We start from the raw sequence: 27,851 nt of genomic DNA, 5'->3' as shown, positions 1-27,851 counted from the left end.
ATACCCCAGAGTTTGCCATTTAAATGGCAGCTGCTTAACCCCAGCTGGATGGCCTCAAAACCTGGGGGACAAATGTTCTATAAACAATACGTGTTTCAAAACCCAAAGAAAACAAAACCAATCAAAAGAGACCCACCATGCAATGCAAGGTGGACAAGGATAGTTGGTACATTTTGGAGAAATGTGAAACGAGGAGTTTTTGGGGGGTATGTAACCCTGAAAGCTACCCTTGGACTTCCCTCCTTCCCCCATTGCTTTACCCCTGAGAGAGCCACACAGGCAGGCCCAATTCAGCGGCACACATACCTGTGTTGACTCTGGTCCAGCGCAGAGTGGGTAGGGGGTTCCCAGTGGCCGTACAAGGCAGGAAGATGTCTGAGTGTGCCAGAACAGTGTAACTGGCAGCTCTGCCTCCAACAATCCTGGGTCTCTCAAACAGATTCCTGGACAGGGAGGCAGAGGGAAGGCGCGAGCCATGGGTGGTCACCCCAAAGGCACCATCCACTGCCTTCTGCTGCCTGTCCCATGTGGGAGGAAACATGGCACCCTTGGGCAAACCTGGACCTTCAACCTCTGTGGCAGCTCGGTCCAGTGAGTGCCCAAAGTGGTTCTTCTTGGACCGTGGTGGGGAAGCCCATGGAGAATCCCATGGCTGAACTGGAAGAGGCTGGGCAGGGGAGAAGGAGGTCTGGGAATGGAGGACTTGGGGAGTCAACAAGGTGAGACTGGTGAACCCTGAGTTGGCCCTAGGAGATGTTGCCTCTACTGCCAGCTGCTGCGGGTCCACACGGGGGATGGAGCTTTTAGGTACTTTCTTCTTGGGGTGGGTCTTTGTCCTGGAAACTGGAGGGGCACTTGGATGGGTTAAAGAAAGGAAACTGGGAACTGTGGGCACAAATGGGCCACCAGGACTCAGGACGGGGCGCAGTAGGGAGTTTCTGACTAGGGCACGCTGGTGTGCCCAGCTGGACAGGACTGTGATTGAAGTGGATGTTTCCTGCAGATTCTGCGCATTCTCTGTCAGTTGTCCCAGGACCCCGAGAGTCTGGATTCTCGAAGGCAATTCAGTAGGGCTGGCCTTTCCTTCTGCACTTCCCCATGAGGTCTGGGTGAACACAGGGGTGCTGGATGCAGCTGATGCTCTAGCTGGGGTTAGACCTGGTGGGACCCCCCTGGTTTCCATGGTGAAGCTGAAACTCTGGACAAAAGAGAGATCCAATTCCTTTTCCCTCTCTGATGCCCGGTCCCCAGGTCTGTCTATATGGGTTGCATCGATGGTGCTTGTTCGAGGGGTGGCAGTTGTCATGGTTAGCAATGCCGTCTGCATGGGGAGGGGATCTGTGCTGGGTTCAGGGCTCGGGATATGAGACAGAGTGGCAGGATCCAGGGTGAGTGGAGGTAGCATTGTTCCTGCGGGCCTGTGTCCTTGCCTGCGTGTTTGGGCCTTGTCATGGCCCAGTGCTATGGAGGGAAGATGTGTGAAAAGAGACAGGGGTGTGGTGTGATGGGGTGACCCAGTAGGAAATGTTTTAGGGAGCACAGGTTCTGGTTTGCGCTGAGTTCTGAACCCCTCTCTTGGGATGGGGCTCTTGGCCATGCCCTGACTCCGGGAAATTTTCCCTCTTGTAAACTTCCTCATGGCCAGAGCAGTGGGTTTAGGGTACTTGGTGAGGAGGCGTACAAGTGGAGGGGTGACGAATGCTTCTCTTCTCACTAAAGCTGTGCCAGGTACACTCAGGAGATCTACAGGAGAGGCAGGAATCTTGTCCACAGCTGTAGATGTTGGGGTCTGTGTTATGACCTGAGTCCATAGAGCACCCAAATATTCCATGGGGGGTGTATCCGTGGTCTGGATGTCTGTCTGGTCCTTCCATGGCAGTAATGGATTAGGGGTTGAGGGGATCCTGCTTGGGTGCAGTTTGAGAGAGTGGACAGGAGCTGAACTGGGCAAAGACGACTCTACCCCTGGACAGGACAGACACCCCCCATTGAGTTCAGGAACAGTCAAAGAAGGGGTGCTTCCTTCCACAGCACCACTGAATTGTGGCCGCACTAAGCCGAACCTGTGCAGCCCAAGAGCTGGAGTTCTGTAGGAACTAGTCAGCGGGCCCTTGCCCCAGATTCTCCTTCGTCTGGTAAAGGGCCTGCATGCTGGGGGAGAACCAATGCCTTTCCTGGGACAGGGTACTGGACTCTGGGCAGCCATGGCCTGGCCAGAAGGGAGCACAGAGCGGCTCAACTCTGGAGTGGGGTGGGAATGTGCAAGGCTACTCCTGGACTCAGCAAATCCTGCTACAGATATTTGATGGCTGCCACTGGGCAAACCTCTGACTCTGCCAGCTTGGAACTTAGTCCCTGTCATCACTGAGGATTCCCCTCGCAGATGATCTATTTTCAACACATGACCAGTCCTCAGAGACACAGTGCCTTCAGGTTGGAGGGGCCTCAGGGGAAAGAATTCAGGGCTCAGGGTACTGGGCCATGAACTGGGAGTGGCCGGCGGTGCATTCTGGGCAATGATAGGAGCAGAGATTTGGAATTCAATTAGTTTTCCCCACTGGGGAGTGCTTCCAGAGACTGTGGGTGTCTTTGGAGGGGGATGATCCAGTAATCTAGGGAAGCCAGCACTGCTTGCAGCTATGGCCAGGACCCCTGCTTCTTCCCCCGGAGTAGTCAGGCCTGAAGATTCCTCCTCTCTGGGCGTGGTTATCTGGTTAGCATGTGCAGGGGGGCTTTCTGCCAGCCCCCCCTGCTCCTGGGGCTTGCCTCTCATCTTGGCTTTCTCCAAGAGCACTGCCCAATGCTGGGGATCAATCCTGCGTGCAGAGGACAAATGCTGCCGTCGCTGCTCATGATAACGCAACCGCCTTCTGGTTACTGGGCGTCCAGCCTCTGCCCCTCTGGGAGCAGGAGTGGGGTGTGGGACCAGTGAGGGATTGGGCTCCCCAAACCCAGAGCCCTCGTTTTCCACGTGGTACTCCCCCAACCCAGGACCCTTTATACGAACAGCAATACGGTAGGTCAGCACATCCATTCCTAACGGATTGGCCACGATGCAGTGGTAGAGACCCTGGTCTTTGAGGGTCACCTGGGGGGTGCTTAAGGTGCTGTTGTTGAGAACATGCCCATGTGAGGCAGACCCAGGCAGCACAGTACCCCCTGGAAGGACCCAACTGGTAGAGGGGTCAGGGCTCCCACTGGACTGGCATGGGAGGTCCAGGGACTCACCAAGGAAAACCATCTGGGTGGTGACGCTCTCTGGGTCAGCGTCCCCATGGGGATCCACCACAGTCACCCAGTAGGTGAGTACATCAGCATTGTGGGAATTGGCGCTGACACAACTGTAGGCACCAGAGTCTGATGTCGAGGCAGAGTGCAGTTCCAGCCTCCCGTCCCTGTGGATCAGGACTCGACTGTCTTCACTCACATAAGGGGAGCTCACTCTGGTCCCATCCACCAGTAGCCACTGCAAACGAGGTTTGGGGTCCCCTAAGCCAGAACAATCCAAAGTGACAGTCCCACCAGCCAGAATGGTGAGCTCAAGCTTTGTGTCCTTCTCCTTGTGGATCAGTGTCCATGGGGCTGCTTGGGGCTCTGGGTGGGGTGCAGTGAAGCTGGCCTGACTAGAAAAACGGAGCACAATGGCCCTGGGAGTAGTGGCTGCCCGGTCAAGCCACAAGGCTACGCAGGCTTGCATGAGCCAAATAGGCTGGGCCCTGAGTGCTGCCTGGACACCGGTGAATGTGTCTTCAGGCCCTGTTACCATCTGTCTGTAGTGATAGCCAAGGGCTAGTGGCCCTGGGAGCCGGAAGCTCCTATCCAGCATCAGTGGAGTATCACTATACAGGGCCAGGATCTGCCACATGGCTCGGAAGTGACTTTCAGCAAGGTCACACACTAGAGGCACGTCAAATGTCACATTGAGAACAACTGAGCCATTTTCTGCAGCCCTGGATGAGTTAGCCATGGGTTTTCCAACACTGCAGACTACAGTAGCTTCGTTTCCAGACTGGTCGGTTAAGTTCAAAGTGAGGGAGCCTAACGGGGCCATGAAGTCCCCTAGAGAGATGGACTTGGGAGGGCTCCCTTGTGGGGCGTTCAGATTCATCCCTCTGGAGGACACCTCGATGGTAGGCTTGACACACTGGAAAGCTGTGGCTGGGACTGTGCCCAACAGCTGGCCCTGTGTTGTCCTGGGGTTGGTGCAAAGTGGACATTGCTGAGGATTGGAGGTATTCCGGTCTTTTTTGCATTTGATGACATCTGGGTGGGGAAAAAGAAAAGAGAATTGGATGATTGCTGTTTGTGAATGAGTACCTGTGAATCAATGTGATAAATAAGGTGGAAAATGCAATTTTAATACACAAAAATATGAGCATTTCTATACACAATGGGATTGGTCAAATTAGGGGAAAAAAACTCGTTGCAATTTTATAAATGTGACTTTAAAAAATTTGTACTAGGGGTTGGAGTGCAGTACCTCATATGATTTCCTGAGTCCTGCCAGAGTGATCCTTCAGTACTGAACTAGAAATAAGCCTTGAGCATTGCTGGATGTTGCACAAAAAAAATTAAGAGAAAAAAATCCTAAAACTAATATACGCAGAAAAATAGAAGATATTGTAAAAAGAATGATAAAATGGAAATATATGCATTGCTTACAGATCAGAATAAGTAACATACTTTAAAATGAAAATTACTGACCTCTACAGATTCAATGCAGACCAAAAATACCAAACATGACATTTACTTGGAACAACCAAAGCCCTCATGCAACAATCCTGAAACAAGAAAAATCTAGTGGCCTGTGATGGAGCCAGGAAAGTTTCTTCAGTGAATGGCAGTGAAAAAACTGGAAGGCAGTGAGGAGACAGGAAGGCCTCAAGCAAAATAAACTCGACAAATATCTAATAACATCAACCAAAATGCGTCAAAGACTTGAAGGAAATCATCAACCAAATATATAGAAATTAGACATAGTTGGGGGTTCACTCCAAGAGTAAAATAAAAGAGAAAGCTGAAGTCCAGTAAAGAAACAATTGTTAAAATAAAAAGCCATCCTAAGGAGTGAAAAGATGATGACATATTAGACATGCGACAGGAAGCTAATCCACAAAAACTCACAGAATCAATCAAAACAGCAAAAAATCATATTTTAAAATGAACAGACAAATCTAGTTAGATGCACATACCCCAAAATCAGGTACAGATGGACAATTGTCCTTGAAAAATTATTTTGGTATGCAATTTCCTAACCAGAGATGCAAGGAATGAGCACATCCTGCGTGGAAATATCATTTATTCCAAAGGTAAGAGGAAATGGAAGGAAGAAGATCCTAGAACACTCATATATATTACCTGGGTACAGGTATAAAGGTAGTATTCACTACCTGGGTACAGTCAAAGTCATAATGGGAAGCAGGATGAAAAAAGCCTCAAAAACTTGTAATGCCATTACATTGAACATTTTTAATTCAACAAAAATCTAAATGCAATTCCCAAAAAAAAATCTCATTTAAGGCTAAAGCAAATTCCACATTATTGTTCCTACTGAACATTAAATATGAAAGCAAGAAAGAAGCCAGTAAGCTCAATGAACAAACACATTAACACAAGAGGCTCTGCTAGTGGCAAAACAGCTCAACAAGCCCTCAGACAATGACTTGAATATCCCCATTGTGAGATATAACAATTTTCACAAATTTTCTTTTACTAAACTATTTTTCGATCATTTTATTTGCCATTTCAATAATTCCATATTCCATTTGTAACAATCAATATAAAATAAATCATTTTGTGTCTACTAAGGAGGCAGGCTTGGGTGAATAGGAAGGAAACTAGGGACATCGGTAGAAGGAAGTGCACACTGGTGATGAGACTGCTGTTAGAATACTGAATGCCTGAAACAAATGTATTATGAACAACTTGGTCATACTTCTTACTTCCCAAGTTTCATCCAAAGCTGAGAGTAGCAACCTGACAGTTAACCTGAGATTGACTCAGTCATTCGTCAAGAGAATCCATCATTATAGAATGATCTAGATCTCCGGTGTTCTCCAGGTCCATTCTCCTGATCATCTTACTCACAGAATATTCACTCCAGGACAAATTTTGTGGGATTGATATGAACAGTGAAATCCACAGGTTACTTACCTGGTTTCTCCTGTATCCAGACAGCCAGCCAGGAGAGACGGCAATCACAAATCCAGGGGTTGCCATGAAGATAGAGGCTCTCCAGGACGGACAGGGAAGAGACCATCTCTTGAGGCAGAGAGCTCAGGAGGTTACTAGACAAGTGCAAGTACTTAATGGATGAGGTCTTAAATACTTGCAGGTAGCGCAGCGTGACAAAGGTGTCCGCATGGAGCTGTGTGAGCCGATTCCCTTCCAGCTGCACCAGGTGCAGCTCTGTGAGCCCATAGAAAGTCTCTGGGCTTATGAACTCAATGCTGTTGTGGTCCATGTGAAGTCGACTCAAATTCCAGAGGCCGTAGAAAGTATCTTTCTGAAGCCTGCAGACTTTGTTATAACTCATTTTTAGAACCTAAGAATTTAAATAAAAAAATTAAATGAACTTTCATCAAAAGGTAAAATAGGTAATAACTGATAAATTGTGATTCAGCAATGGCAAAGTGTGCAACCAGGTTTGGATCCTAAATCCAACAGATTTAAGTGTGAGACTGTCAGGGAAATCCGAACACTCTGAATGTTTTAAGGTAGGCAGGAATTTTTGCTCACTTTTTTGTTGTTGTTGGTGGGTTTGGTTTGGTTTGGTTTGGTTTTGGAGGCCACATCACAAGGCTTACCTCTGCCTCTGTACATGGGGGTCTCTCATGGTGCAGTTCAGGAGACCATAAGCTGTGCTGAGAATTGAATCAAGGGTGAGCCATGTGCCAAGCAAATGCTATAACTCCAGCCCCACTTGCTCACATTTTAAGATACTGTGAAAATTATGTAAAGGCTTCCATAATGCTAAAATATGTTCTGGGGGACTTAGAGATGAAATGCTATGATTCTGTTTCCAAACAGTGCAGAACTGTGGAAAATAGATCTGTTAGATGCTGGAGCTTGAAGCTGGGGAGAAATATTAGATGTTTTACATTTTCAAAGTAGTGGGCATTTCCATAGTGATGGGTACAGATATGCAGAGTAAATGTATCTTGACTTGCGAATTTAATTTTGAGGGGCTACCTGGCTCAGTGCTTAGGGGTCACTCTTAACAGTGCTCAGAAGACCATATGCAGTATAGGAGTCAAACCAGGATCAGCCATATTTAAAACAAGCACCCTAACCCCTATCTCTCTGGCCCACAACTTTAAATTTAATTCCTTGCACCTACATTTTATAAGAAATGTATGGCTTTATCTTTCAATTTTATAATAGCAACCCCTAGATGTTAGTTACCTTTTATAAAAATTACTCCTGGCAATGCTCAGGGAACCAAATGGTATGCCAGGGATCAAATCTGGGTAGGCCACGTGCAAGGCAAACACTCTCGCCTCTATACTCTCATTCTAGTTTCTAACCTCTCATTTTTTGCTGATGACATGATCCTATATCTAAAAAAACCCCGATGACTCTACAAAGAAAATTGGCTCCTGAAAATAACAAAAATGTGAAGTTGAAGGCCACAAAACAAAAATGAATGTACAGAAATCCATGGCTTTTCTAGATGAAAATATAAAAAGAAATAGAAGAGAGAAATTTAAAATCATAATTGTGCCTCATAAAATCTCTGTTTTTGAAGGGGCTATAAAATTGTTAGTGTAGGGGCTTGTAGATTCATGGAGCTGTGAGTCTACACTATACTATAACCCTCTCCACGAATGAATATTGGAAAAAAATTCCAATATTTCAAAATAAAATACAACATTCATTATCTCCATAATAGGGTTGCATTTTCTAGGGTAGCATCTTTCCTAGAAAACCACAAATTTGCCCTATTTCTATGAATTTGCTTATGCCACCATTTAATATAAGGTAATCAGACAATAGCTGGCCTTTTATGCCAGGCTTTTCCAAATTAGCCCCATATTTGTCCAGTCCCAACCCTATTGGATCATCAGTTTATTTCTTTTCATCACCAGATATCAGTTGAATGCTAACATAAGCTGAAGTTTTTTTTAAAATAATATTTTTATTTAAGCACGATGATTACAAACATGTTTGTAGTTGGGTTTCAATCATAAAAAGAACACCCCCTTCACCAGTGCAACATTGCCACCACCAATGCTCCCATCTCCCTTCTCCCTCACCCCCTGCCTATATTTGAAACAGGCATTCTACTTCTCTCACTTATTAACATTGTCATGATAGTTATTCATGTCGTTATTTTTCTAACTGCACTCACCACTCTTTGTGGTGAGATAAGCCGATGTTATAAATTAATGCATATTTGGGGTATTTTCTGATTTGAGGTGTATATATATATACACACATTATTATGATAGGAAGGCAACTTCTGTCAGATTTTTTTAGTTAGTCTTTGGTTTTAAGCCACACCCAGTATTTCTCAGTGTTTATTTCTGGCTCTACACTCAGGGATTATTCCTGGCAATATTCAGGAACCATATGAGATGCTGGAGATCAAGCTGCATGCTAGGCAAGCATCTTGCCTGCTATACTATGTTGTGGACTCCAAAACAGCAATTGTTTTTAGGAACAATCACAGTTGATTCTCTGATAAATGTGACCAGATCATAGTCTTTCTGAAACAAAGTTTAAAGTGTGTGTGGAAATCTCAGTGTACTGATTTTTTTCTACTAGACTATGATGGGAGAAAACTATTATTCTAATTACCTTTAATGTTTATAGCCCACAGGGTTGAAGAAATGGTACAGGGAATAACGCACTTGATTTGAACACAATTAAACCCTTATCCTCCCACTGAATCCCTGGTACCTCGTATGGTCCCCCAAACCTTGCCAAGAATGATCTCTGGACACAGAGACAGACATAACCCCTGAACATCACTGGATGTGCCCTAGAAGTGCCTCCACCCCAAATAAAATTTTTTCAGTAGTCCTTTGATATTGTCTCTTAATGTCTTTTTCAGCATACTGGCTTTCTGGGTGCTATGGAAATGGGTTACTATGGGAGGAACATCCCACCCTTCTAGCTTACTCCTACACCCTTGTCCTCACCTTCAAGGCCTGCAGATCTGAGAAGGTCTTATCAGGGATTGTGTGGATGCCATTGCTATGCAGAAGCAGCATCTCCAATCTGCTCAAGCCAGAAAAATCTGCCTCTGCCAACCTCACCAAGTTGTTATATCTGAAATAAACATGCTATTTGTGGACAAAAGCTCAGATATCACTCCCTTTTCCCACCTGTGCTTTGTGGAGATCATGTTCAGGTCCCCAAACCAGACGAAATTCAGGGGAGAGCCCTGCAAGTAGGCCTTCTCATAGCAGAACTTTACAGCAGTAAATTCCCTTGGCTTCCAACCTTTGGGGTTGTAAAAGCCCTCTGTGCGCATTAAGGCCCACCCACCTCTTTGGACATCCCATATATATATATACATATATGTATATATATGTATATATAGTATATATATATTCTCCTCGATAAATCCATAATCATAAAGTAATACATGGGAGGTACAGTGGGCAGGACATTTGCCTTGAATGCAGGCAACCTGGATTCAACCCTCAACATTCTATATGATCCCCTAAACATGACCAGGAGTAATTCCTGAGTGTAGGGCCAGAAATAATCTCTGAGCATAGATTGCTAGGTGTGGTCCAAAAATTAAAGTTAATAAATTAAAATGTTTTAAAAAACAATAAAGTAATGGTTAAGAGTTTGGGACTCAGAATCCAAATGGTCTGGCCAGGATTATAACCCAGATAGTGACCCCAACCTGAATAAGTCAAATTTTTTCTGCCCATTTCCTCATTTACAAGTTGCAAATAAGAGAGCCCAGTCTGAAAGGGCGATGAGGATTAAGTGGGTGAATATGTGTATTTTTCTAGGCAATGTTCTTCATTGGCTTTGGGGTACTCTGTTCTGATCAGCTTGTACTGAGTCTGAGTTCTCCTTTCTGCTAGATTTTTCTAGAAGCTGAGAGTATTCATCACTGTATCTCCAATCACATCCACTGTATCTGACACATGTAAGTGCCTACTAATGGCAAGGAAGTTTCCATGTGTGTTTGCTTGAGTGGGAAATAAACCTTTAGGCAGGTTTTCATGAAGTAATTTGTAAAGGTTAAGTGTCAATTTGTTAGGGACAAAGTCAGGGGGACTAAAAAAAATGGTTCTGGCCACCTTATCTCAGGAAAGACGCTTTCTGGAGTGCTGATACCTAGGACAAGGACCATTATTATGTTCCCACTTAAATGCAACCAGCAAGAAACTTTTCTATAATCCTGGACTTCATGATCTGAGTGGCTTCAGTTTCTAGAAAGACTTTCTCCTTAACAGGAAAAAAGGGTCTTGCTGTCTCTTTCCCATCAAAAAACTGCCAATCCTCCTGCAATTCCTTTCCCAAGAGAAATAGCATGGAGAAAACAACTGGATGAGGGACAAGTGAGGGGACTAGATGGTGCCTCCTTGACATTGGAGCTAAGGGCCACACACACCCTAGGTTGACACGTTCCACGTGGGATGGGAAGCCATCGGGGATGGAGGTCAGGTAGCGGAAAGTGCAATGCACCTCGGTAGACAGGTAACAGGTGCAGGGGCGAGGACATGCCCTGCAGAAAGGGCAGGTTACCAGCCAGATGACCATTAGGCAGAGCAGGAAGCAGGGGCACTTCGGGCCTTCCACCATCACCATCCTGCAAAACACCACACCCAGAGTCAGAGAATCCCACTATAGGGTGTCATGATTTTTTCATTCCTTTAGACTTTCTCTGCCCTGCATGGACTCAGGGGTATGGCACGAGATTATGCATTTGCAGAGGTGTGACCCTGTCCTCCTGAATGCTGATTGTCCTTCTTACAGAATGCTGTAAACCAGTGTCAGCCAATTAAAAAACCAAAACATTTGAGAGCTGGAGATTAAGGTAGGGATTAAAGTATTTGCCTTGCATGGATGCAAGCCATGTTCAGTTCCCACAAGGCATAGCTGAGCCCGATCAGGAGTGATCCCTGAACACAGAGCCCAGAGAACAACAGGGTATGGCCCCAAGTAAAACCACTTGTAATTTGATTTGACCACAGTCCCAATACACAGAAGTTTTCCCTTCTGGGGGCACTTCCTAAAAGATCAGGGGTGTCAGTTCACTCAAAGCTGCTGTAGGGGGAAGCTCTGACAGAGCAGTTCTCTGCTTGCCCTTATTCAGAACTCTGGGATCCAGTGAAAAGTATTTCACAGCTTCTTACTTCGTAATGAATGAAAAGCAGCTCCTCTTTTTATATAGGAGTTAATGAAGGGAACAGGGGCCATAATGGAGATATGATGACTGGAATCTATGAGGCAGAGTTTCCTAATTATACATTAGTTCTTACAGCCAAGCTCTTAAAATCTGATCATGTGTAAAGGAAGCAGCTTCAACAAATGGTGCTGTGCAAACTGGATAGTCATAGGATGAGAGAGACAGAGACAGAAAGACAAAGATAGAGACAGAGAAGGAGAGGGAAGAAACTGAGATATAGAATAGCTAGATCCATATCTTACAACAGCAAAAGTTAACAAAAGTTAACATAAGATGAATCACAATCTGTAAAATAAATTGAAGAAAATGTAGACAAACTATTCCAGGATCTTGATTTTAAAGGTGCTTCCAATAATATGATTCCATTGACAAATATAACAGAAAATAGAAAAAAATTAAAAAATAAAATTGTTGGGACCAGAACAAGAGTATAGCAGGTAAGGTGCTTGCCTTGCATGTAGTCAACCCAGGGGTGAACCCCAAAATACTGTACAGTTTTCTAAGCATTTCCAAGAGTTATTTCTGAGTGTAGATCCAGGAGTAACCCCTAAGATTGCTGTATATTATCCAAAACCCAATGATAATAATAGTAAAATAAACTATTTGGACTACATCGAATAAGTTTTGCATGGCAAAAGAAACTCAAGCTAATATTAAAAGACACCCTACTGGATGGGAGAAAATATTTGCATGCAAGACATCTGATAAAGGTTTACTAGGGTATACAAAGCTCATCAACAAAGAAATTAATAATCTATAAAAATTAGGAAAGGTGAACAGTATACCCATTAAGAGAACATATGGATGACCAGTAAGTATGTGAAAAATTGTTCATTATTACTTATTTGTTACCAGTGAAATCTGAATCAAAACCATGAAATGTCATCTTACTCCAGGGAGAAAGGCATTTATCATAAAGAATAGAACAACAAAGGTTGGTTGGCATGTGGTTAAGAAAATTCTCTTCCATTGCTGGTAGGAATGTAGTCTTGAAGAAGTATGAAAATTTATCACAAAATTTAAAATAGAGCTTCCATATTATCCAGCAACTCTACTTCTTGGCATTTATCCCCCAAATACAAAAACAATTCATGGGGCCGGTGCAGTGGCGCAAGCAGTAAGGCCTTGCCAGTGCTAGCCTAGGACAGACTGTGGTTCGATCCCATATGGTCCCCTAAGCCAGGAGAGATTTCTGAGTGCATAGCCAGGAGTAACCTCTGTGTGTCACCAGATGTGGCCCAAAAAACAAAAACAAAAACAAAAAAAACCCCACTAATTCAAAAAATACATATGCACACTTATGTTAACTATTGTGCTTAGCACAATAGTCAAGACATGAAAACAATCCAAATGTCCAATGACAGGTAAGTAGAAAATGAAGCTGTGGTTAAAGTTGTGGTAACACAGTGGAATATTATGTAGCCACAAAGATTAAATCATGAAATTTGATGCAACTTCGGTAGAACTAGAAGGTGATATGTTGTTAAGTAAAGTCAGAGGAAGGACAGAAACCAGGTATTCTTACTTATCTGTGAGGATTCAGGACATAGGAATGGAAGTATAAAATGTGGTCAACCATTTGGCTTTTAATTATAAAATTGAGATGGTTAAAGTGGACACTTGGGGGTAGGAAAGAAGAAAAAGGTAGACTAGGAATAACTTAGGGAGATTGGTCATGGGCAGCATACATTTGGGCACAATAGAAGTGAGCTAGCTATATGCATCAAAATCTATGAGCCAAATAAGCATCCCAAACTGCAAGAATTAAATCAAAACAAGGAAGCTACTAAGGAGATGTTGGTGGCAGGGGACAGGAATCTGGGGACATTGGTGGAGGGACGCTGACACTGGTGATAGGATTAAAGTGGTATAGTACACAACAAGCTATTATCAACAGCATTGTAAATCACAGTGACTAAATAAAATTTTGCTAAGACTTCTTTAGAGGGGATAAAACTAAATACTAGAAAGATAGTATAGAATTTTTATTTATTTATTTATTTTTTGGTTTTTGGATTACACCCAGCGGTGCTCAGGGGTTACTCCTGGCTATGCACTCAGAAATCACTCCTGGCAGACCATATGGGATGCCAGGATTTGCACCATCATTCATCCTGGGTCGGCTGCATCAAGGCAAATGCCCTATCACTGTGCTATCTCTCCGGCTCCAGGCTAGAATTTTTTTTTTCAGGATAGAATTATTTTAAAGCACTTACTTGGCTTGCTCGTGGCTGGTGCTGTGTCAATTCCAGCACAGATTATGGTCCACCATACACTGCCAGGAGTGATCCCTAAACTGGGCATCATTAGGTGTGACCCATAAGCAAAAAGAAACTAATACATGTGTATCCTTTTAAACAATGAAATCTGTAAATAATATTTGCATTCCCTCTACCAATGATACCTTTGTTAATGAGATATTAATCATTAACATTTTGTACTTATTCTTCCAGTTTTATATATATAGTGTGTGCCTCAGTATATGTGTGTCTGCACAGACAAATGTACACATGTGTGTATATATCTGTGTAGGGTCAATTTTATAACATAATCTATCATAAAAAAGCTTATATTTGCAGCTTGTTAAAATTCAGCAGCATTTTTAAGAGCTATCATAATTCACTGGAAAGACAAAAAAAAAAAATCACATTCTAATTTGTCCTCAAATCCTTGCCAAAAAGACACATTGCCTGCCATAGCCTCTGGTCTGCAGGAATGATGGCTAAATACCAGCAGGACTGTTGTGGGATAGGCCTAGACTCCCCTCCCCCACAAAAAAGGGGGTGTGGTCCTGGCAGACACTGCTGAGGAAAGGCCAGTTGAGCCTTAGTTTAGCGCTTGGCAAGATAGCAACGGTGAGCTTATTAAAAATGTATGCATGGGCTGGAGAGTAGCATAGAGGTAAGGCGTTTGCCTTGCAGCAGAAGGATGGTGGTTTGAAACCCGGCATCCCATATGGTCTCCCAAGCCTGCCAGGAGCGATTTCTGAGCATAGAGCCAGGAGAAACCCTTGAGCGCTGCTGGGTGTGACCCAAAAACCAAAAAAAAAATTTATGCATAATGAGAATTAACAATGCCGAGTTGATGAAAAACTGTGTGCCTTTGCCACTTGCAGTCAAACAAAAATTGCTGGAATACACCCTACTTAACCTAAGCTCTTTCCCAAGCTGGAAGAATTTACAATAATATTTTGTGCTGCCTTTCCCAAGTTGGTAAAATTTATAATAATAATTTTGGCCAATTACTTAGTAACATGTAGGTTACAAGAATATTTGGCCTTTTAATTACATATGCACCCTTTTTACAATAGTTCCTTAGTTTAGCATTAATTGGTAATGGGCTTGTATTTTGTTGACTAATAGTTGACTAGTAAAAATGGTAGCCAAGAGGAAAGAATAAGTATTTTTTCTGATTTCTGTTTAGGGTGAATGAAACTGATGACAAAGAATTTATAAAATACAGCGGGGCCAGAGAGAGAGCAGGGGGGGCTAGAGAGACAGCATGGAGATAAGGCCTTGCATGCAGAAGGTTGGTGGTTTGAATCCCAATATCCCATATGGTTTCCCGAGCCTGCCAGGAGCAATTTCTGAGCATAGAGCCAGGAGTAATGATGCCGGGTGTGACCCCCCCAAAAATACATCTAATATTTAGATGGCTGTCTAATTATTGTGCTGACACATAATGTTTAACCCTGTGGCTAAAAATCATGCCATGCTTGACCTACTTCAAGTTCTTGCTATTGATAATTTTCTGCTTAAATATAGTAGAAAAGTTTTGACTAGACAGACTCAGTTCCAACAGTTCTTCAGTGCGCCTGGTCTCTTAGTACCCACTCACCGACTCCTAGCTCCCATTTTTCTATGAGAGAAACCTGAAGCCCCCTCAGTGCTGCCTGACTCAGCTAGCCTCCAGCAATTGCCCATTTCACTTATAAATAATTACCATAAACACAGCTGTTCATTACCCAGCTGAGGGCAAGGTGAGGGGTGCAATTCTTGTACTTGAACTGGGGTGTCCCCAGCTCCAACACCTGACACACACACCAATAGGTTGCTGTCTACTTTGGATCTGCTTAGAACTTCAGCTCTCTCCCTTGTGCCTTTCCATCTTTTTCACATCTGCAGGGGGGAGCATAAGCAGGGAAGGAAAGTGTCCGGTTTTGGAAAATCATGATTTGTTTCCCCTTTTGCAGAGCCAGACTAGAGGTCACAAATCCAATTTCCTTCTGAGATTCAGAACATGCAAGGACTGCACAACACTTTTTATTCTTCTTTCTTTCTTTCTTCTTTCTTTCTTTCTTTCTTCTTTCTTTCTTTCTTTCTTTCTTTCTTTCTTTCTTTCTTTCTTTCTTTCTTTCTTTCTTTATTTCTTTCTTCTTTCTTTCCTTCTTTTTCTTTCATTGTTTCTTTCTTTCTTCTTCTTTCTATCTTTCTTTCTTTCTTTCTTCTTTCTTTCTTTTTCTCTCTCCCTCTTTCTTTATTTCTTTCTTCTTTCTTTCCTTCTTTTTCTTTCTCTCTCTTTCTTTCTTACTTCTTCCTTTCTTCTTTCTTTCTTTCTTTCTTTCCATCTTTCTTTCTTTCTTTCTTTCTTTTTCTTTCTTTCTTTCTTTCTTTCTCTGTTTATTTCTTTCTTTGTTTCTTTCTTTCTTTCGTCTTTCTTTTTTCTTTCTTTCTTTCTTTTTCTTTCTTTCTTTCTTTCTTTCTCTCTTTCTTTTTTTGGGGGGGTCACACCCGGCAGCACTCAGGGGTTACTCCTGGCTCTATGCTCAGAAATTGCTCCTGGCAGGCTCAGGGGACCATGTGGGATGCCGGGATTCAAACCACCGACTTTCTGCATGCAATGCAAACGCTTTTACCTCCATGCTATCTCTCTGGCCCCCCTATTCTTCTTTTTTAATAAAAGTGAGCAGCATCCTTATTTCATCTCAGCAGTCCTTGGAATCTTTTGAATTCCAACAACTGTCCTTCTGACAACCTAAAACTGTAGCCTAGGCTGAAGCCAGTAGATCTACATAGATACAGAAATAATAGAATTCTGAATCGCATTTAAGACAACGCAAAAAGGAGGAGAAATTCACAAATCCACTTTCTCCATTGCAAGTGACTGCAAAAATCTTAATGGTCTTTGCATGATCGGAGATGCACCTTGTCATCCTATAAGCAAAGAAAAGTGGAGCCAGATGTGGTTCCTCACTTGCTCAGTTACTAGAAGCTCTAAGTTTGTCCACTGGAGTGCAGTGGAGGAAAATCAAAAGTCTGAAAAGCCAATGAAATAGAAACTGACCATGCCTGATTTCTTTCCTCTCTGCTGCTTCAGAGAAGCCCAGACTGGAAAGAAAAATAAATAAATAAAAATGTGTGCAAACCCAAGTGAAGAAAAGTGGCTTCACTTTGGCATCTGCCCACTTCTCAAACCCCAGAGACCTAGAGAACCCCTTTCCTGGCCACTCGAAGTCACACAGGGGCACAGCAGAACTTTACAAACGTAAAATGTGAGAGAAATGCAATAGTTTTGCTGCTGGGCTTGCAACCGGCTCTCGCTCTTGGGAAATTGGAGGTGGCTTGTTCCTTTAGTGCCCATCTGTGGGGTCCCCCATTCTCGGGGTTTCCACCCCCTAATTCACCTTTGCTCAGGAGGTCTCCGTCTTGCAGAAGACTGGGAAGAGCTGGGACTTCATTTTACAGCACCCCCCCTTTTTCAGACACCTCTGCACCCCCACGTTGCACCCCTCTCTCTTTCCTAGATGAGGGAAAAGTGCAGTCGCTCACCTCTGCACCCAGGTGATCTTCCGTGCTGCCAGCAGAGTTCAAGTGCCTGGTCTGGTTGCAGAGGCAATGGAGTCAGGGAATGATGCTTGCATGGATTGGGGGTGAGGGGCAAGGATATATAGGTACAGTTTTTAGAGAGCCTCTGCCCAACTCCCCTTCAGCACCCTGCACTCGCGCCTTGTCTGTGTTTTCTCGGATTTCTAGCTTCTCCCGAGACCTCTGCAGACACTTCCAGGGGGTTGGTAATGGGGAGTGAGCAGTGCAGATTCGGAGAACCCACCCACATTTATCTACATCGCCCTCCAGCACTTGGGCACCGGGGTACCTTTGGCTTCGGGTGTGCTTGAGTCGCCACGGGCTGTCCTCAGCTCTGGGCTCCCCGAATTCTGCCTGCAGGCTCGAGGAGAGTTCGTCTCTAGAAGATGCAGTTTGCTGAGGGCTGTTTGGTCCAAAGGGCTTGAAGAAGCACTCTTGTGAAGGGGACTCCCCAGAATAGGATTCCAGGGTCTCTGTTTCCGCGGGAGGCAGGCCCCCTTAGTTTCCTAACTCCACCTCCATGAAGGATGCCTCCAGAAACTCCAACTCAACTCTCAGCTCCTGAAAGGGAAGGTGGAGTTTCCCCAAGACGAATTCCTACACGACCATCACTATTTTTTTTTTTTTACTGACTCGGATGATAATTTGGGGGTGCACATCTGGATCTGGAGGTGTGGCTTTCAATCCAGTATGTAGGTGGGTGCTTTCCTTGTCCTTCTCTTGTAGCTCAGCGGAGAATGGCTGATAGGGGGAAAGGGAAGATAAAAGCAAAAGCCAGATTCTTATAATGACAATAGCCTGTGCTTACTGAGTTTTTAATCTGTCAAAAAAAAAAAAAAAAAAAAAAAAAAAGACTTCAAAACCAAACTCCCTAAAACCTCAGAGGCCACAAAACAAGCAGAAAACATCAAAACCATAACCAAACAAAATTATGCTGAGTGAAATAAGTCAGAGGAAGAGAGAAAGGCGCAGAATAGTCTCCCTCATCTATGGATTTTAAGAAAAATAAAAGACATTCTTGCAATAATTTTCAGAGACAAAAGAAAGGAGGGCTGGAAGTTACAGCTCACTTCATGAAGCTCACCAAAAAGAGTGATGAGTGTAGTTAGAGAAATAACTACATTAAGAACTATCCTAACAATGAGAATGAATGAGGGAAGTAGAAAGCCTGTCTAGAGTACATTTGGGGAGAGGGTGGGGAGGAGGAAGATTTGGGATATTGGGGATGGGGATGTTGCACCTGTGAAGGGGGTGCTCTTTACATGACTGAAGCCCAACCACAATCATGTTTGTAATCAAGGTGTTTAAATAAAGATATTAGTAAAATAAAGTTTTTCTGTCATTTCATTTTACAGGAGAGACCCTGAAAGGTAAGTAATTCATTCCAAATCGTGGCAGCCTGTAAACAGTGAAGAGTTGATTGAACCCCAAGAAGCTTGGCTGGAATGAGTGATCTCCAAAGTCGAAGCTGCTTGCTTAAGCCAAACACTGGGACTGTCCCAGCACCAGCTGCTAAGCATCTCAAGTGGTTTATCTGGACTAATAAGTGGGTTACTGAGGCAGGGTTGCAGAAAGATAGGTCCAGGATCTGGAATCATCCTAAAGCATTAGAGAAATGAGTTTGTTCTGCAACTTTTCAAATGTTAAGTCAGAAAGTCACATGTAAAGTTGAACTGTTGCTCCTGAGGCTAGAGGCAAATTTGTGGGTTCCCGTCCTCCACAAATTTTCTTTGAAAGCTCCTGAAGCAAGTTCTCATGGATTTTCTGTTCTTGAGCATTTTCTAACCAAAGCCTGAACTTTCAGTTTCTCCCTGGGAGCTCATATCTCTTAAAAACTTTTATTTTATTTATTGCTTGTTTATTTTGCTGTCAGTTTTCAAATAAATAGTCCAGAATGTTTGCTTGTTTCAGGATTTTTTTCCTTATGAAAACAATGTCTGCCACTGCTTTATGTCAAAATTTCCTTCCCATCTCTCCCATCCCTCCCACCCTGTTTGTTTTTTTGTAATTCTTATTCAATCTGCCAGAATTATTAAAAATTTGAAAGGCATATTGGGAATAATTCTATTTCCACTTGTCCAATTTAACAGTAATTGTAATAGTCGTGTTAGTAATTGATTTTTTATGTTGTGGATACAGTCCCAAATTCATTACACATGCAGTTTAAAATAATCTTAAGTCCTGAGAGGTCATACAGTGGGTAGGACATTACCTTACACTTGGGTAGCCTGGATTTGATCCCTGGAATCCTATATCCTCCTCTACCAGTGGTCCTCAAACTTTTTACATAAGGGGCCAGTTCACTGTCCCTCAGATCGTTGGAGGGCCAGACTATAGTAAAATAAAAAACTATTAACATATTCCTATGCACACTACATATATCTTATTTTGAAGTGAAGAAAAAAAATGGGAACAAATACAATATGTGGCCCGCAGGCTGTATTTTGAGGGCCACTGTGAGTCCAGGCCAGTGCTTCTCAAATAGTGTTTATGTCTCTGTATGCCTCTGAAGCTGAGAGTCGCTGTGTCCTGCTTCACACCCTGCTTCGAAAAGCTATGCATTGCAAAACATGCTCATTGTAGCCATTAAACCAGACATCACCTCTGATTAAACATCAGCTCAAATTATTTTTGTTTTGCAGGTTAAAGTTCTTTTTACTAAAGATACTATTTACAGTTGCATGGGGGTCACGAAAAATGTTTTTTTTCTTCCTAGGAGGGCATGACAGAAAATAATTGAGAAGCACTGGTATAGGCAAATTGTGATCCCTAATGCAGAACCAGGAGAAAACCCTTAGAAAGTCAGATTTTACCCTCCCTCCCTACAAAAATCCCTCCAAATTAATTATATTAGTATTTTAAGTGTTATGAGCAAGATGCTCTCCTGTGATCATTGATACCTATTCTAGTTTTATTGGGACAGTCCCTATGACATCTGAGAGGGCTAACGCAGTCTGTTCTTTTTCTGTTGTTGTTACAATGTTTTTCAGTTATGAGAGTTATGAGCACCATCAAAACAGACAATGGATCATCCTACACAAGCAAAACTTTTCAATCCTTCTGTAACGAATGGCAAATTAAGCATAATACAGGAATATCTCATAATACTCAAGGACAAGCTATAGTTGAACATGTGCATCAGACTCTTACAACCAATTAATGAAAAACAAAAAATGGAGAATGCCTCTACTTGATCTTCTATTCTTATCTTTATTTTCTCTAAATTTTCTAAATCTGGGGCCAGAGCAATAGCACAGAAGGTAGGGTGTTTGCCTTGCACACAGCCAACCCATTGGTGGTTCAATTCCCGGCATCACATATTGTCTCCTGAGCCTGCCAGGAGTGATTTCTGAGTGCAGAGTCAGAAGTAAACCCTGAGCGCCAATGGGTGTGACCCCCAAAACAAAAAAATTTGGGGTTCCACCATGTCTTGTCAGATCTCATCAACCTTGATTACAGAAATCAAAAAATAGACTTTTTCTCTTCTATTTGTTATTGTTCCCTATCCTTTAATAGATATACCGTATTTTTCAGACTATAATACAACTGGGCATATAAGATGACCCCCTACTTTTTTCTGTTAAAATTTAGGGTTTGGGCTATATTCACTATATAAGACTCTTTTTTAATGCACACCAAATGAAAAGTTTAAAATGTAAGAGAAAAAGAGTAGAACTCTCAAATGTTAACAGTATATGTTTGATAAAGCTAGACTTTGGAATGCCAACAATCATTTTACATTTGTCATTTGTAGTGAGTGACTGTGATTTTTTGTGATCTGCATTGAGAGCAGGGAGAGGGGGCTCCTCCAAGAGCAGCTGGCTGGGGTACAGTAATTAATAGAACAGCTAGAGGGAGACAAAGCACTTTCTCTGTGTCCCATAAAATCTGAACAGAGGACTAAGCACCAAAAAGCCGCATACCAGCAATGACACCCCACAACTGGTTGGGATGCAGTGCTCGGTAATTTAGCTCCTCTGTGTGCCCTAAAAGATATATCAGGACAAGCAGAAGACTGAGTGATGATGCCTGGCAGCTGGATGGGATGCTGCGGTAAGAAGGGGGTGGAGGGGCCGGGCGGTGGCGCTGAAGGTAAGGTGCCTGCCTTGCCTGCGCTAGCCTTGGAAGGACCGCGGTTCGATCCCCTGGTGTCCCATATGGTCCCCCAAGCCAGGAGCAACTTCTGAGCACATAGCCAGGAGTAACCCCTGAGCGTTACCGGGTGTGGCCCAAAAACCAAAAAAAAGAAAAAAAAAAAAAAAGAAGGGGGTGGATCACTCGTCTCTGAAGCTGGAGTAAGTTTCAGCATGCCGTATACGAGTGTATAAGATGACCCCCAACTTTTAAGAAGTTTTTTATGGGTTAAAAAGTTGTCTTATATGCCAGAAAATATGGTACATCAAGTGAAACTGACCATCTCTCAATGCCCCAAATCAGTAGAAAATAGCTAGAGATGCCACCCAAATTACTAATTTTTCAGAGATTTCACTCTAAGATAAAATTAGGCTTAGGTTCATGTAATTTCAAAAATCCCTCTGTATTTTGTTCTAAAAAAATAACTAATGTTTCAAATTTTCCCTTTTTTCAGGCTATTTATATGCCTCACTCATTCAGAAGAATTATCTAATTCTGATAAGTTTCAAACGTTGTTATTAATTGCTTTTTCTAATGTTTCTTTTTCTTTTCTGTTCCCTGTTGTTGGAGTGCTATTCCACCTTTAAAATAAAGGAGTTGTTGCCTGCTAAATCAGCTTAAATCAGCAAACTGGGATTCTGAACCTACAAAAAAATTGGCCATTTCTGACTTCTCTACAGACTGAAGTTATCAAATAGCTGCAGCCCTTCAGATATCACTTACGGGAAACTTAATCAGCAGTATGGATCTGTGGATGCACACAATTCCAGACCCACCAAATCTTTTTTTTTTTTTTTGGTTTTTGGGCCACACCCGGTGACGCTCAGGGGTTACTCCTGGCTATGCGCTCAGAAGTCGCTCCTGGCTTGGGGGACCATATGGGACGCCGGGGGATCGAACCGCGGTCCGTCTCCTAGGCTAGCGCAGGTAAGGCAGGCACCTTACCTCCAGCGCCACCGCCCGGCCCATCACCAAATCTTTTTATTTATACTAAGACTTCTTGGAGATGGATCCCAACAAAGGGGCCCTGTCACGGGTCCTCTCAATACTTCAAATTGAGAAGCAGCTGCCCTGGGATCAAAAGAACCATTGCTGGAATACTGGGGTTGGGGTAGGGTTGAGAGAGTTATTGGTGAAAAGTAATTGGCTGGAGAGTTACTGGCTGGGCCTTTCTGAATGGCATTGCTATAAGACCCTGGCCCCCTTTCCTACCTATTTTGTTCTATTAAACCCTTTACAGAAAAAAACCCTGTTGGCTGGATTCCTTCCTAAGCAGCAACAGGAAGGTGTATTTTTATACTCTCCCATTTTATAAATTTTTCTATTGAACAATATGAGCACAGGTTTGCTCAGCCCTTTGTAACTGACTCTCCTGTCCACTATATACATAGTCTTTAATCAGGCCCTTCCATTCCTAGCTCCTGGTCCCATCCTCTTGAGATTAACCAAACAAGTCATCCACTTAGGGATTCCAACAACTGTAAAATAGATCTAAAATCTTGGCCATTCCATTTATGAAGTTCCAGGTGGGAGTGGGGTAGGGATGATAATACTAGAAAAAGAAAGGAGGTTGAATCCATCCATATCAGCCCAGTTTCCATAGCATTCCCTCTCACCCGGACTCCTATGGCAACTCCATAACAATTTTATATTAATAAACAAATAGTGATCTAGAAGCTTCACCCCTTCATTCAGAGCACCAAGTCTGAGTATCATTTTAATGCATTCTGAAGTCAACTTCTATTGTTGTTGTTGTGTTTTTGAGTCCAAGAATTCCAGATAGAGGGAAGAGAAAAAGCTTAATAGGCCATTGTAATAGTCCAGACTCTACATAAAAAATTAAAGTATAAATAAGAAGGATAAAGGACAATGTTGGCTATGAAAAGACACATAGAGAAGCCAGAATTGTGAAGAATGTATGTGGAAAATAAAAAAATAATGGCAGTTTCCATTTTCATTTGATAAATGCTAAGAATCCCTGGAGAACAAGAGTAGAACCGAGTATAAGTCCACACCCCGTTAGACACAGCTCTGAAAGAGACCACAGTAGAACAAGGTCCTCAGATCCAAGAAGCCACAGATATCAAGAGTTCAGAAAGTAAGTTCTAGATCACCTCATGCTTTTCTCTCTTATTCTTATCACTGCTTCAAAGGTTGTCCGCGGGGAACTTTGGCAGAAATGATGAGGATTTCTTTCATCTCAGGAAGGAGACATTTTTAAGAGATCTAGGAAAGCTAATACCTTAGGCTGAGGTCATAGTTGTTCTCCAAAGTGTGTCTCAGAAGAAGCTGAGACAATGGGGCAGAATGTCGTGGATATTTTTTGTTCAGTGAGAAAGTGTGGGCTGAAATGGTAAGTAGCTGGAAGGACTCAAGTGGACCAGGGTCAATCTCAGACCTCCTCATGAAATTGAGCTCTGGGGAGGAACAACTTGGAGGTGGTTTCTGAGGTTAGGCACTGTGAAAAGTGAAGGAATCAAACTGTCATCAAAAATGGAGCACACTCAGATCGGAGTCTTGTATCTGGACTGGAAACCTGGGTAGTAGACAAATAACTGCTGCAGGACTATTGAGGAGATGCATAAAATTTACCTTCTTTAAGAGAACAAAAGTGCGTCTCAATTTATCCAAGGCTACTACTGTCCCCCAATAGATGATCCCAGTGCACTCCACAGGGAAGCAGTCAATATGAATGAAAGAATTTCCATAACAGAACCAGAAAATATGGAAACTTATGACACAACAGGCAGTGATGAACTTTTTAAAATTTTTTTAAACTTTATTTATTGATGGATTGGTTTCTGGGCCACACCCAGCAGCGCTCAGGGGTTACTCCTTGATCTGCACTCAGAAATTGCCCCTGGCAGGCTGGGGGGCCATATGGGATGCTGAGAATTAAACTGGTCCCTCCCCAGTCTGCCACATGCAAAGCAAATGCTTTACCACTGTGCTATCTCTCCTGTCCGCAGTGATAGAATTTTCAAAAAAAAAAATTGACCTAGCTATAAAGGAAAATAATATTTTTTGGCCCTCTTCCTAACTTTGTGTCAAAAAAGTCAACTCAACCTCAATTGCAGTCATTTGAGCTTGGCTTCTTTTTTTTTTTTTTTTTTGGTTTTTGGGTCACACCTGGCGTTGCTCAGGAGTTACTCCTGGCTGTCTGCTCAGAAATAGCTCCTGGCAGGCACGGGGGACCATATGGGACACCGGGATTCGAACCAACCACCTTTGGTCCTGGATCGGCTGCTTGCAAGGCAAACACCGCTGTGCTATCTCTCTGGGCCCAAGCTTGGCTTCTTTTACCTAGTATAATGAATTCAAGATTTATTTTTATTTCTCTGATGACATCAATATTTTAGTTCCTCTGTGGCTGAACAACAACTCATTGTAAGATAGTCTAGTTTCCTATTCATCAATTAAACAATATTCTTTTTTTTTTTTGTTCTTTTTTTTTTTGTTTTGCTTGGTTTTTTGGGGAGGCCACACTCGGTGGTGCTCAGGGGTTACTCCTGGCTGTCTGCTCAGAAATAGCTCCTGGCAGGCATGGGGGACCATATGGGATGGGGGGATTTGAACCACCGACCTACTGCATGCAAGGCAAATGCCTTACTTCCATGCTATCTCTCCGGCCTTTTACAGATAAAATTAAATATATAGGGGCCAAAGTGATAATGCAGTGGGTAGGGAGTTTACCTTGCACATAACCAAATCATGTTCAATCCCTGACATCCCATATGGTCCTCTAAGTTTCCAAGAGTAATTTCTGAGTGCAGAGCCAGGTCCTGAATAGTGATGGATGAGACATAAAAACAAAAAGAAAAGAAAATAATGTATATGCATGAATGGCATGATAGCTGGAATTTTTGTAGATTTCATAAAATTTTTCTATATAGAAATTCATTGAAGATAGTTTTACTTTCCCTTACCTTGCTCTAAAATGTTTATATTTTCCTCTGCATTGTAGAAGACATTGAATTTCAATGTTCAACAAGAATGAAGAGAGTAAATTTTCTTGTTTGTTTTTTTTTTCAGATTTCACAGTCAGTCATGATTTAGTAAGGTTGGCTAAGGTTTGGTTTACTTGGCTATTTTATTTGTAGATGCCCTTTATCAATTTTGGAACATTTGTCTATTCTAGCTTTTTTACTAAAAGATAAATTTTGTTGAAAATTTTTTTGATAACTGTGTCTTTAGTATAGAGAATTTCATTTATTGATTTTCAAATAAATGATATTTTTATTCCTTTAATAAATCCTAAGTTGTCAAGAATTTTAAAATAATTACTGTTTTAAATTACTGGTAGGGGTTGGAGAGATATTACAGTAAAAACAATTGCTTTGCATGTGGCTGACTGAAGTTCAATCTCTGACACCACATGGAGGAGCACTTCCAGGTGTGATCCCTTGAGAGAGAGCCATGTAGAAGCTCTGAACAACACTGGGATGCTCCAAAGTACTGTACTTGGAATAGTCCCATATCATTTCCACTGAGCATGGTCCCAAAGTCAAAATAAATATAGTTTGTTTTGGAGAATACACCCAGATATGCTCAAGGCTTATTCCTGGTTTTGTGCACAGGGATCATTCTTGGCAGGGATTAGGGTACCATATATGATACTGGAATGGAAGCTCAGTCAAATTCATACAAAGCAAGCATTTTCCTCATTGTACTATGTCTCTGACTCTACAAATACGTGATTTTAAATAGCAGACCCAGAGATAGCTCAGTGACAGAGTGAGGGCTTGCAGGCATGAAGCTAGAATTCAACATCTAGTAACCTCCTACACTACAACATGACTGAACTTTAGTCATGAACTTTGATCCTAGAACTTCAGACACTACTGTTTGCGATGCCTCAAAAAAATAAAATGTACCATCTCAAATTTACCAAATGAGCAAGCACAATTAAAGATAGTGTGGAAACCACTGCAAATACGTGTGAAAAGAACATCACCAAGTGAGGGAATACTACAAACAAGCATGTGTGAGTTTTCATTATCACAACAAAAATAAAGGGAAGTAGTGGGGAAGTAATTTTTTAAAATAAATTTAAGTGGAAATTCCATATGCTCCAGCAATACCATTCCTAGGCATTATAAGGAGATGAAATAATTAATTTAAAAAGACATTTTTATTTACCTATGTTTATAATACATAGCAGCATTATGCATAATAGCTAAACCATGGACCTCACCTAAGCATTTATTCCTGGATACTAAGCAAAGAATCCATTGAGATGTTGAGAATAAACTCAATGGAACACTATTTGGTCATTTAAAGAAAAAAGATGAAATCATGTCCTCTAGGACAAAATGAATGTATCTTGAGGCACATATGCTCAGAAGAATAAATAAGGAAATGAAAGGTGATTGAGAAATACCTTTGGCTATAGGTAAATACAAATAAACAAACTGGCAAAATGAATAAAACTCTTAGACTTATTAACAACTATACTGGTTACTTGAGGGAAAGAAGGTAAGTAAGGAGTATTTGGTGGTAGAATGAGGCTAAAATTTTGATGAATTCAAGAAATAAAAGAGGACACAAGGAAATAGAGACATATACCCTGTTCCTGGCTTGGGAATATTAACATCATTAAGATAACAATACTCCCCAAAGCTTTGTACAGATTTAATGCAATTCTTCTGAGTATACCTCTGACATTCTTTAAAGAAATGGATCAAACACTCCTGAAATTCATTTGGAACAATAAACACCCATGAATAGCTAAAGCAACCTTTAGGAAAATGATTATGGGAGGCATCACCTTCTCCAATTTTAAATTGTACTACAAAGAGAGCATAAAAACCGGCTAAGCTTTGCAAAAGCCGGCTCCCTGTGTGTGACACCAGGCGGGGAAAATCTGCGAAAGTACACCGGCCCAGTGGGGCTCAACTGTGAAAGACTGTGAGTGGGACCTGTCTATGTCTGTCTACTGTCCTCTTGCGTGAAACTCTTGCGAGTGGGGCAAGGAGAGGCTCCAGAAACCTCACTCGCCCAGACGCCATTTTCAGGGAGGGACTTCAGAGCATAAAAACCGGCTAAGCTTTGCAAAAGCCGGCTCCCTGTGTGTGACACCAGGCGGGGAAAATCCGCGAAAGTACACCGGCCCAGTGGGGCTCAACTGTGAAAGACTGTGAGTGTGACCTGTCTATGTCTGTCTACTGTCCTCTTGCGTGAAACTCTTGCGAGTGGGGCAAAAAGAGGCTCCAGAGGAGCACGGCCGCTCCGCTTCGCTACGCGGCCCTGCACTCTTTCTAAGGAAAGAACTCCATTGCAACAAGAAGGAAAAATCACACTAAGAACGGCACTATATCACAGAAGCAAACATTTCTCTCTGGACTGTCTTCTCTGTTGCATGCTCGGGCCTAAGATTTGACCCAGTGTGAGGCTTCATCCACGGAGGACTCCCCTCACTTAGAGGCAAGTCAGCCCATCCAGAAAGGGAGGAGCCAGAGGAGTGTGCTGCCTACATCATATAGACAATGAATACCACCACAACACGTAGAAAAACCCACAATACAAGTGTGACA

At 42.6% G+C, this 27,851-nt stretch overlaps 1 protein-coding gene across 1 annotated transcript in view; it reads right to left on the bottom strand.

The window, feature by feature from the left end:
* The window catches only part of IGSF10 (immunoglobulin superfamily member 10), an 84,296-nt gene that overhangs the window by 18,033 nt on the left and 38,412 nt on the right, over positions 1–27,851 (bottom strand). The window contains exons 3-8 of the mRNA XM_049785515.1: positions 17,814–17,925; positions 17,300–17,657; positions 10,583–10,780; positions 9,144–9,273; positions 6,154–6,544; positions 307–4,263 (exon numbers count right to left, since the gene is read on the bottom strand). Of these exons, the coding sequence (XP_049641472.1) occupies positions 307–4,263; positions 6,154–6,544; positions 9,144–9,273; positions 10,583–10,780; positions 17,300–17,657; positions 17,814–17,925 (5,146 nt within the window). The remainder of the gene's footprint in view (positions 1–306; positions 4,264–6,153; positions 6,545–9,143; positions 9,274–10,582; positions 10,781–17,299; positions 17,658–17,813; positions 17,926–27,851) is intronic.

This window comes from Suncus etruscus, chromosome 13 (assembly GCF_024139225.1).
Source record: "Suncus etruscus isolate mSunEtr1 chromosome 13, mSunEtr1.pri.cur, whole genome shotgun sequence".
Lineage (NCBI taxonomy): Eukaryota > Metazoa > Chordata > Mammalia > Eulipotyphla > Soricidae > Suncus > Suncus etruscus.
This window is presented reverse-complemented; position numbering and strand designations above follow the sequence as displayed.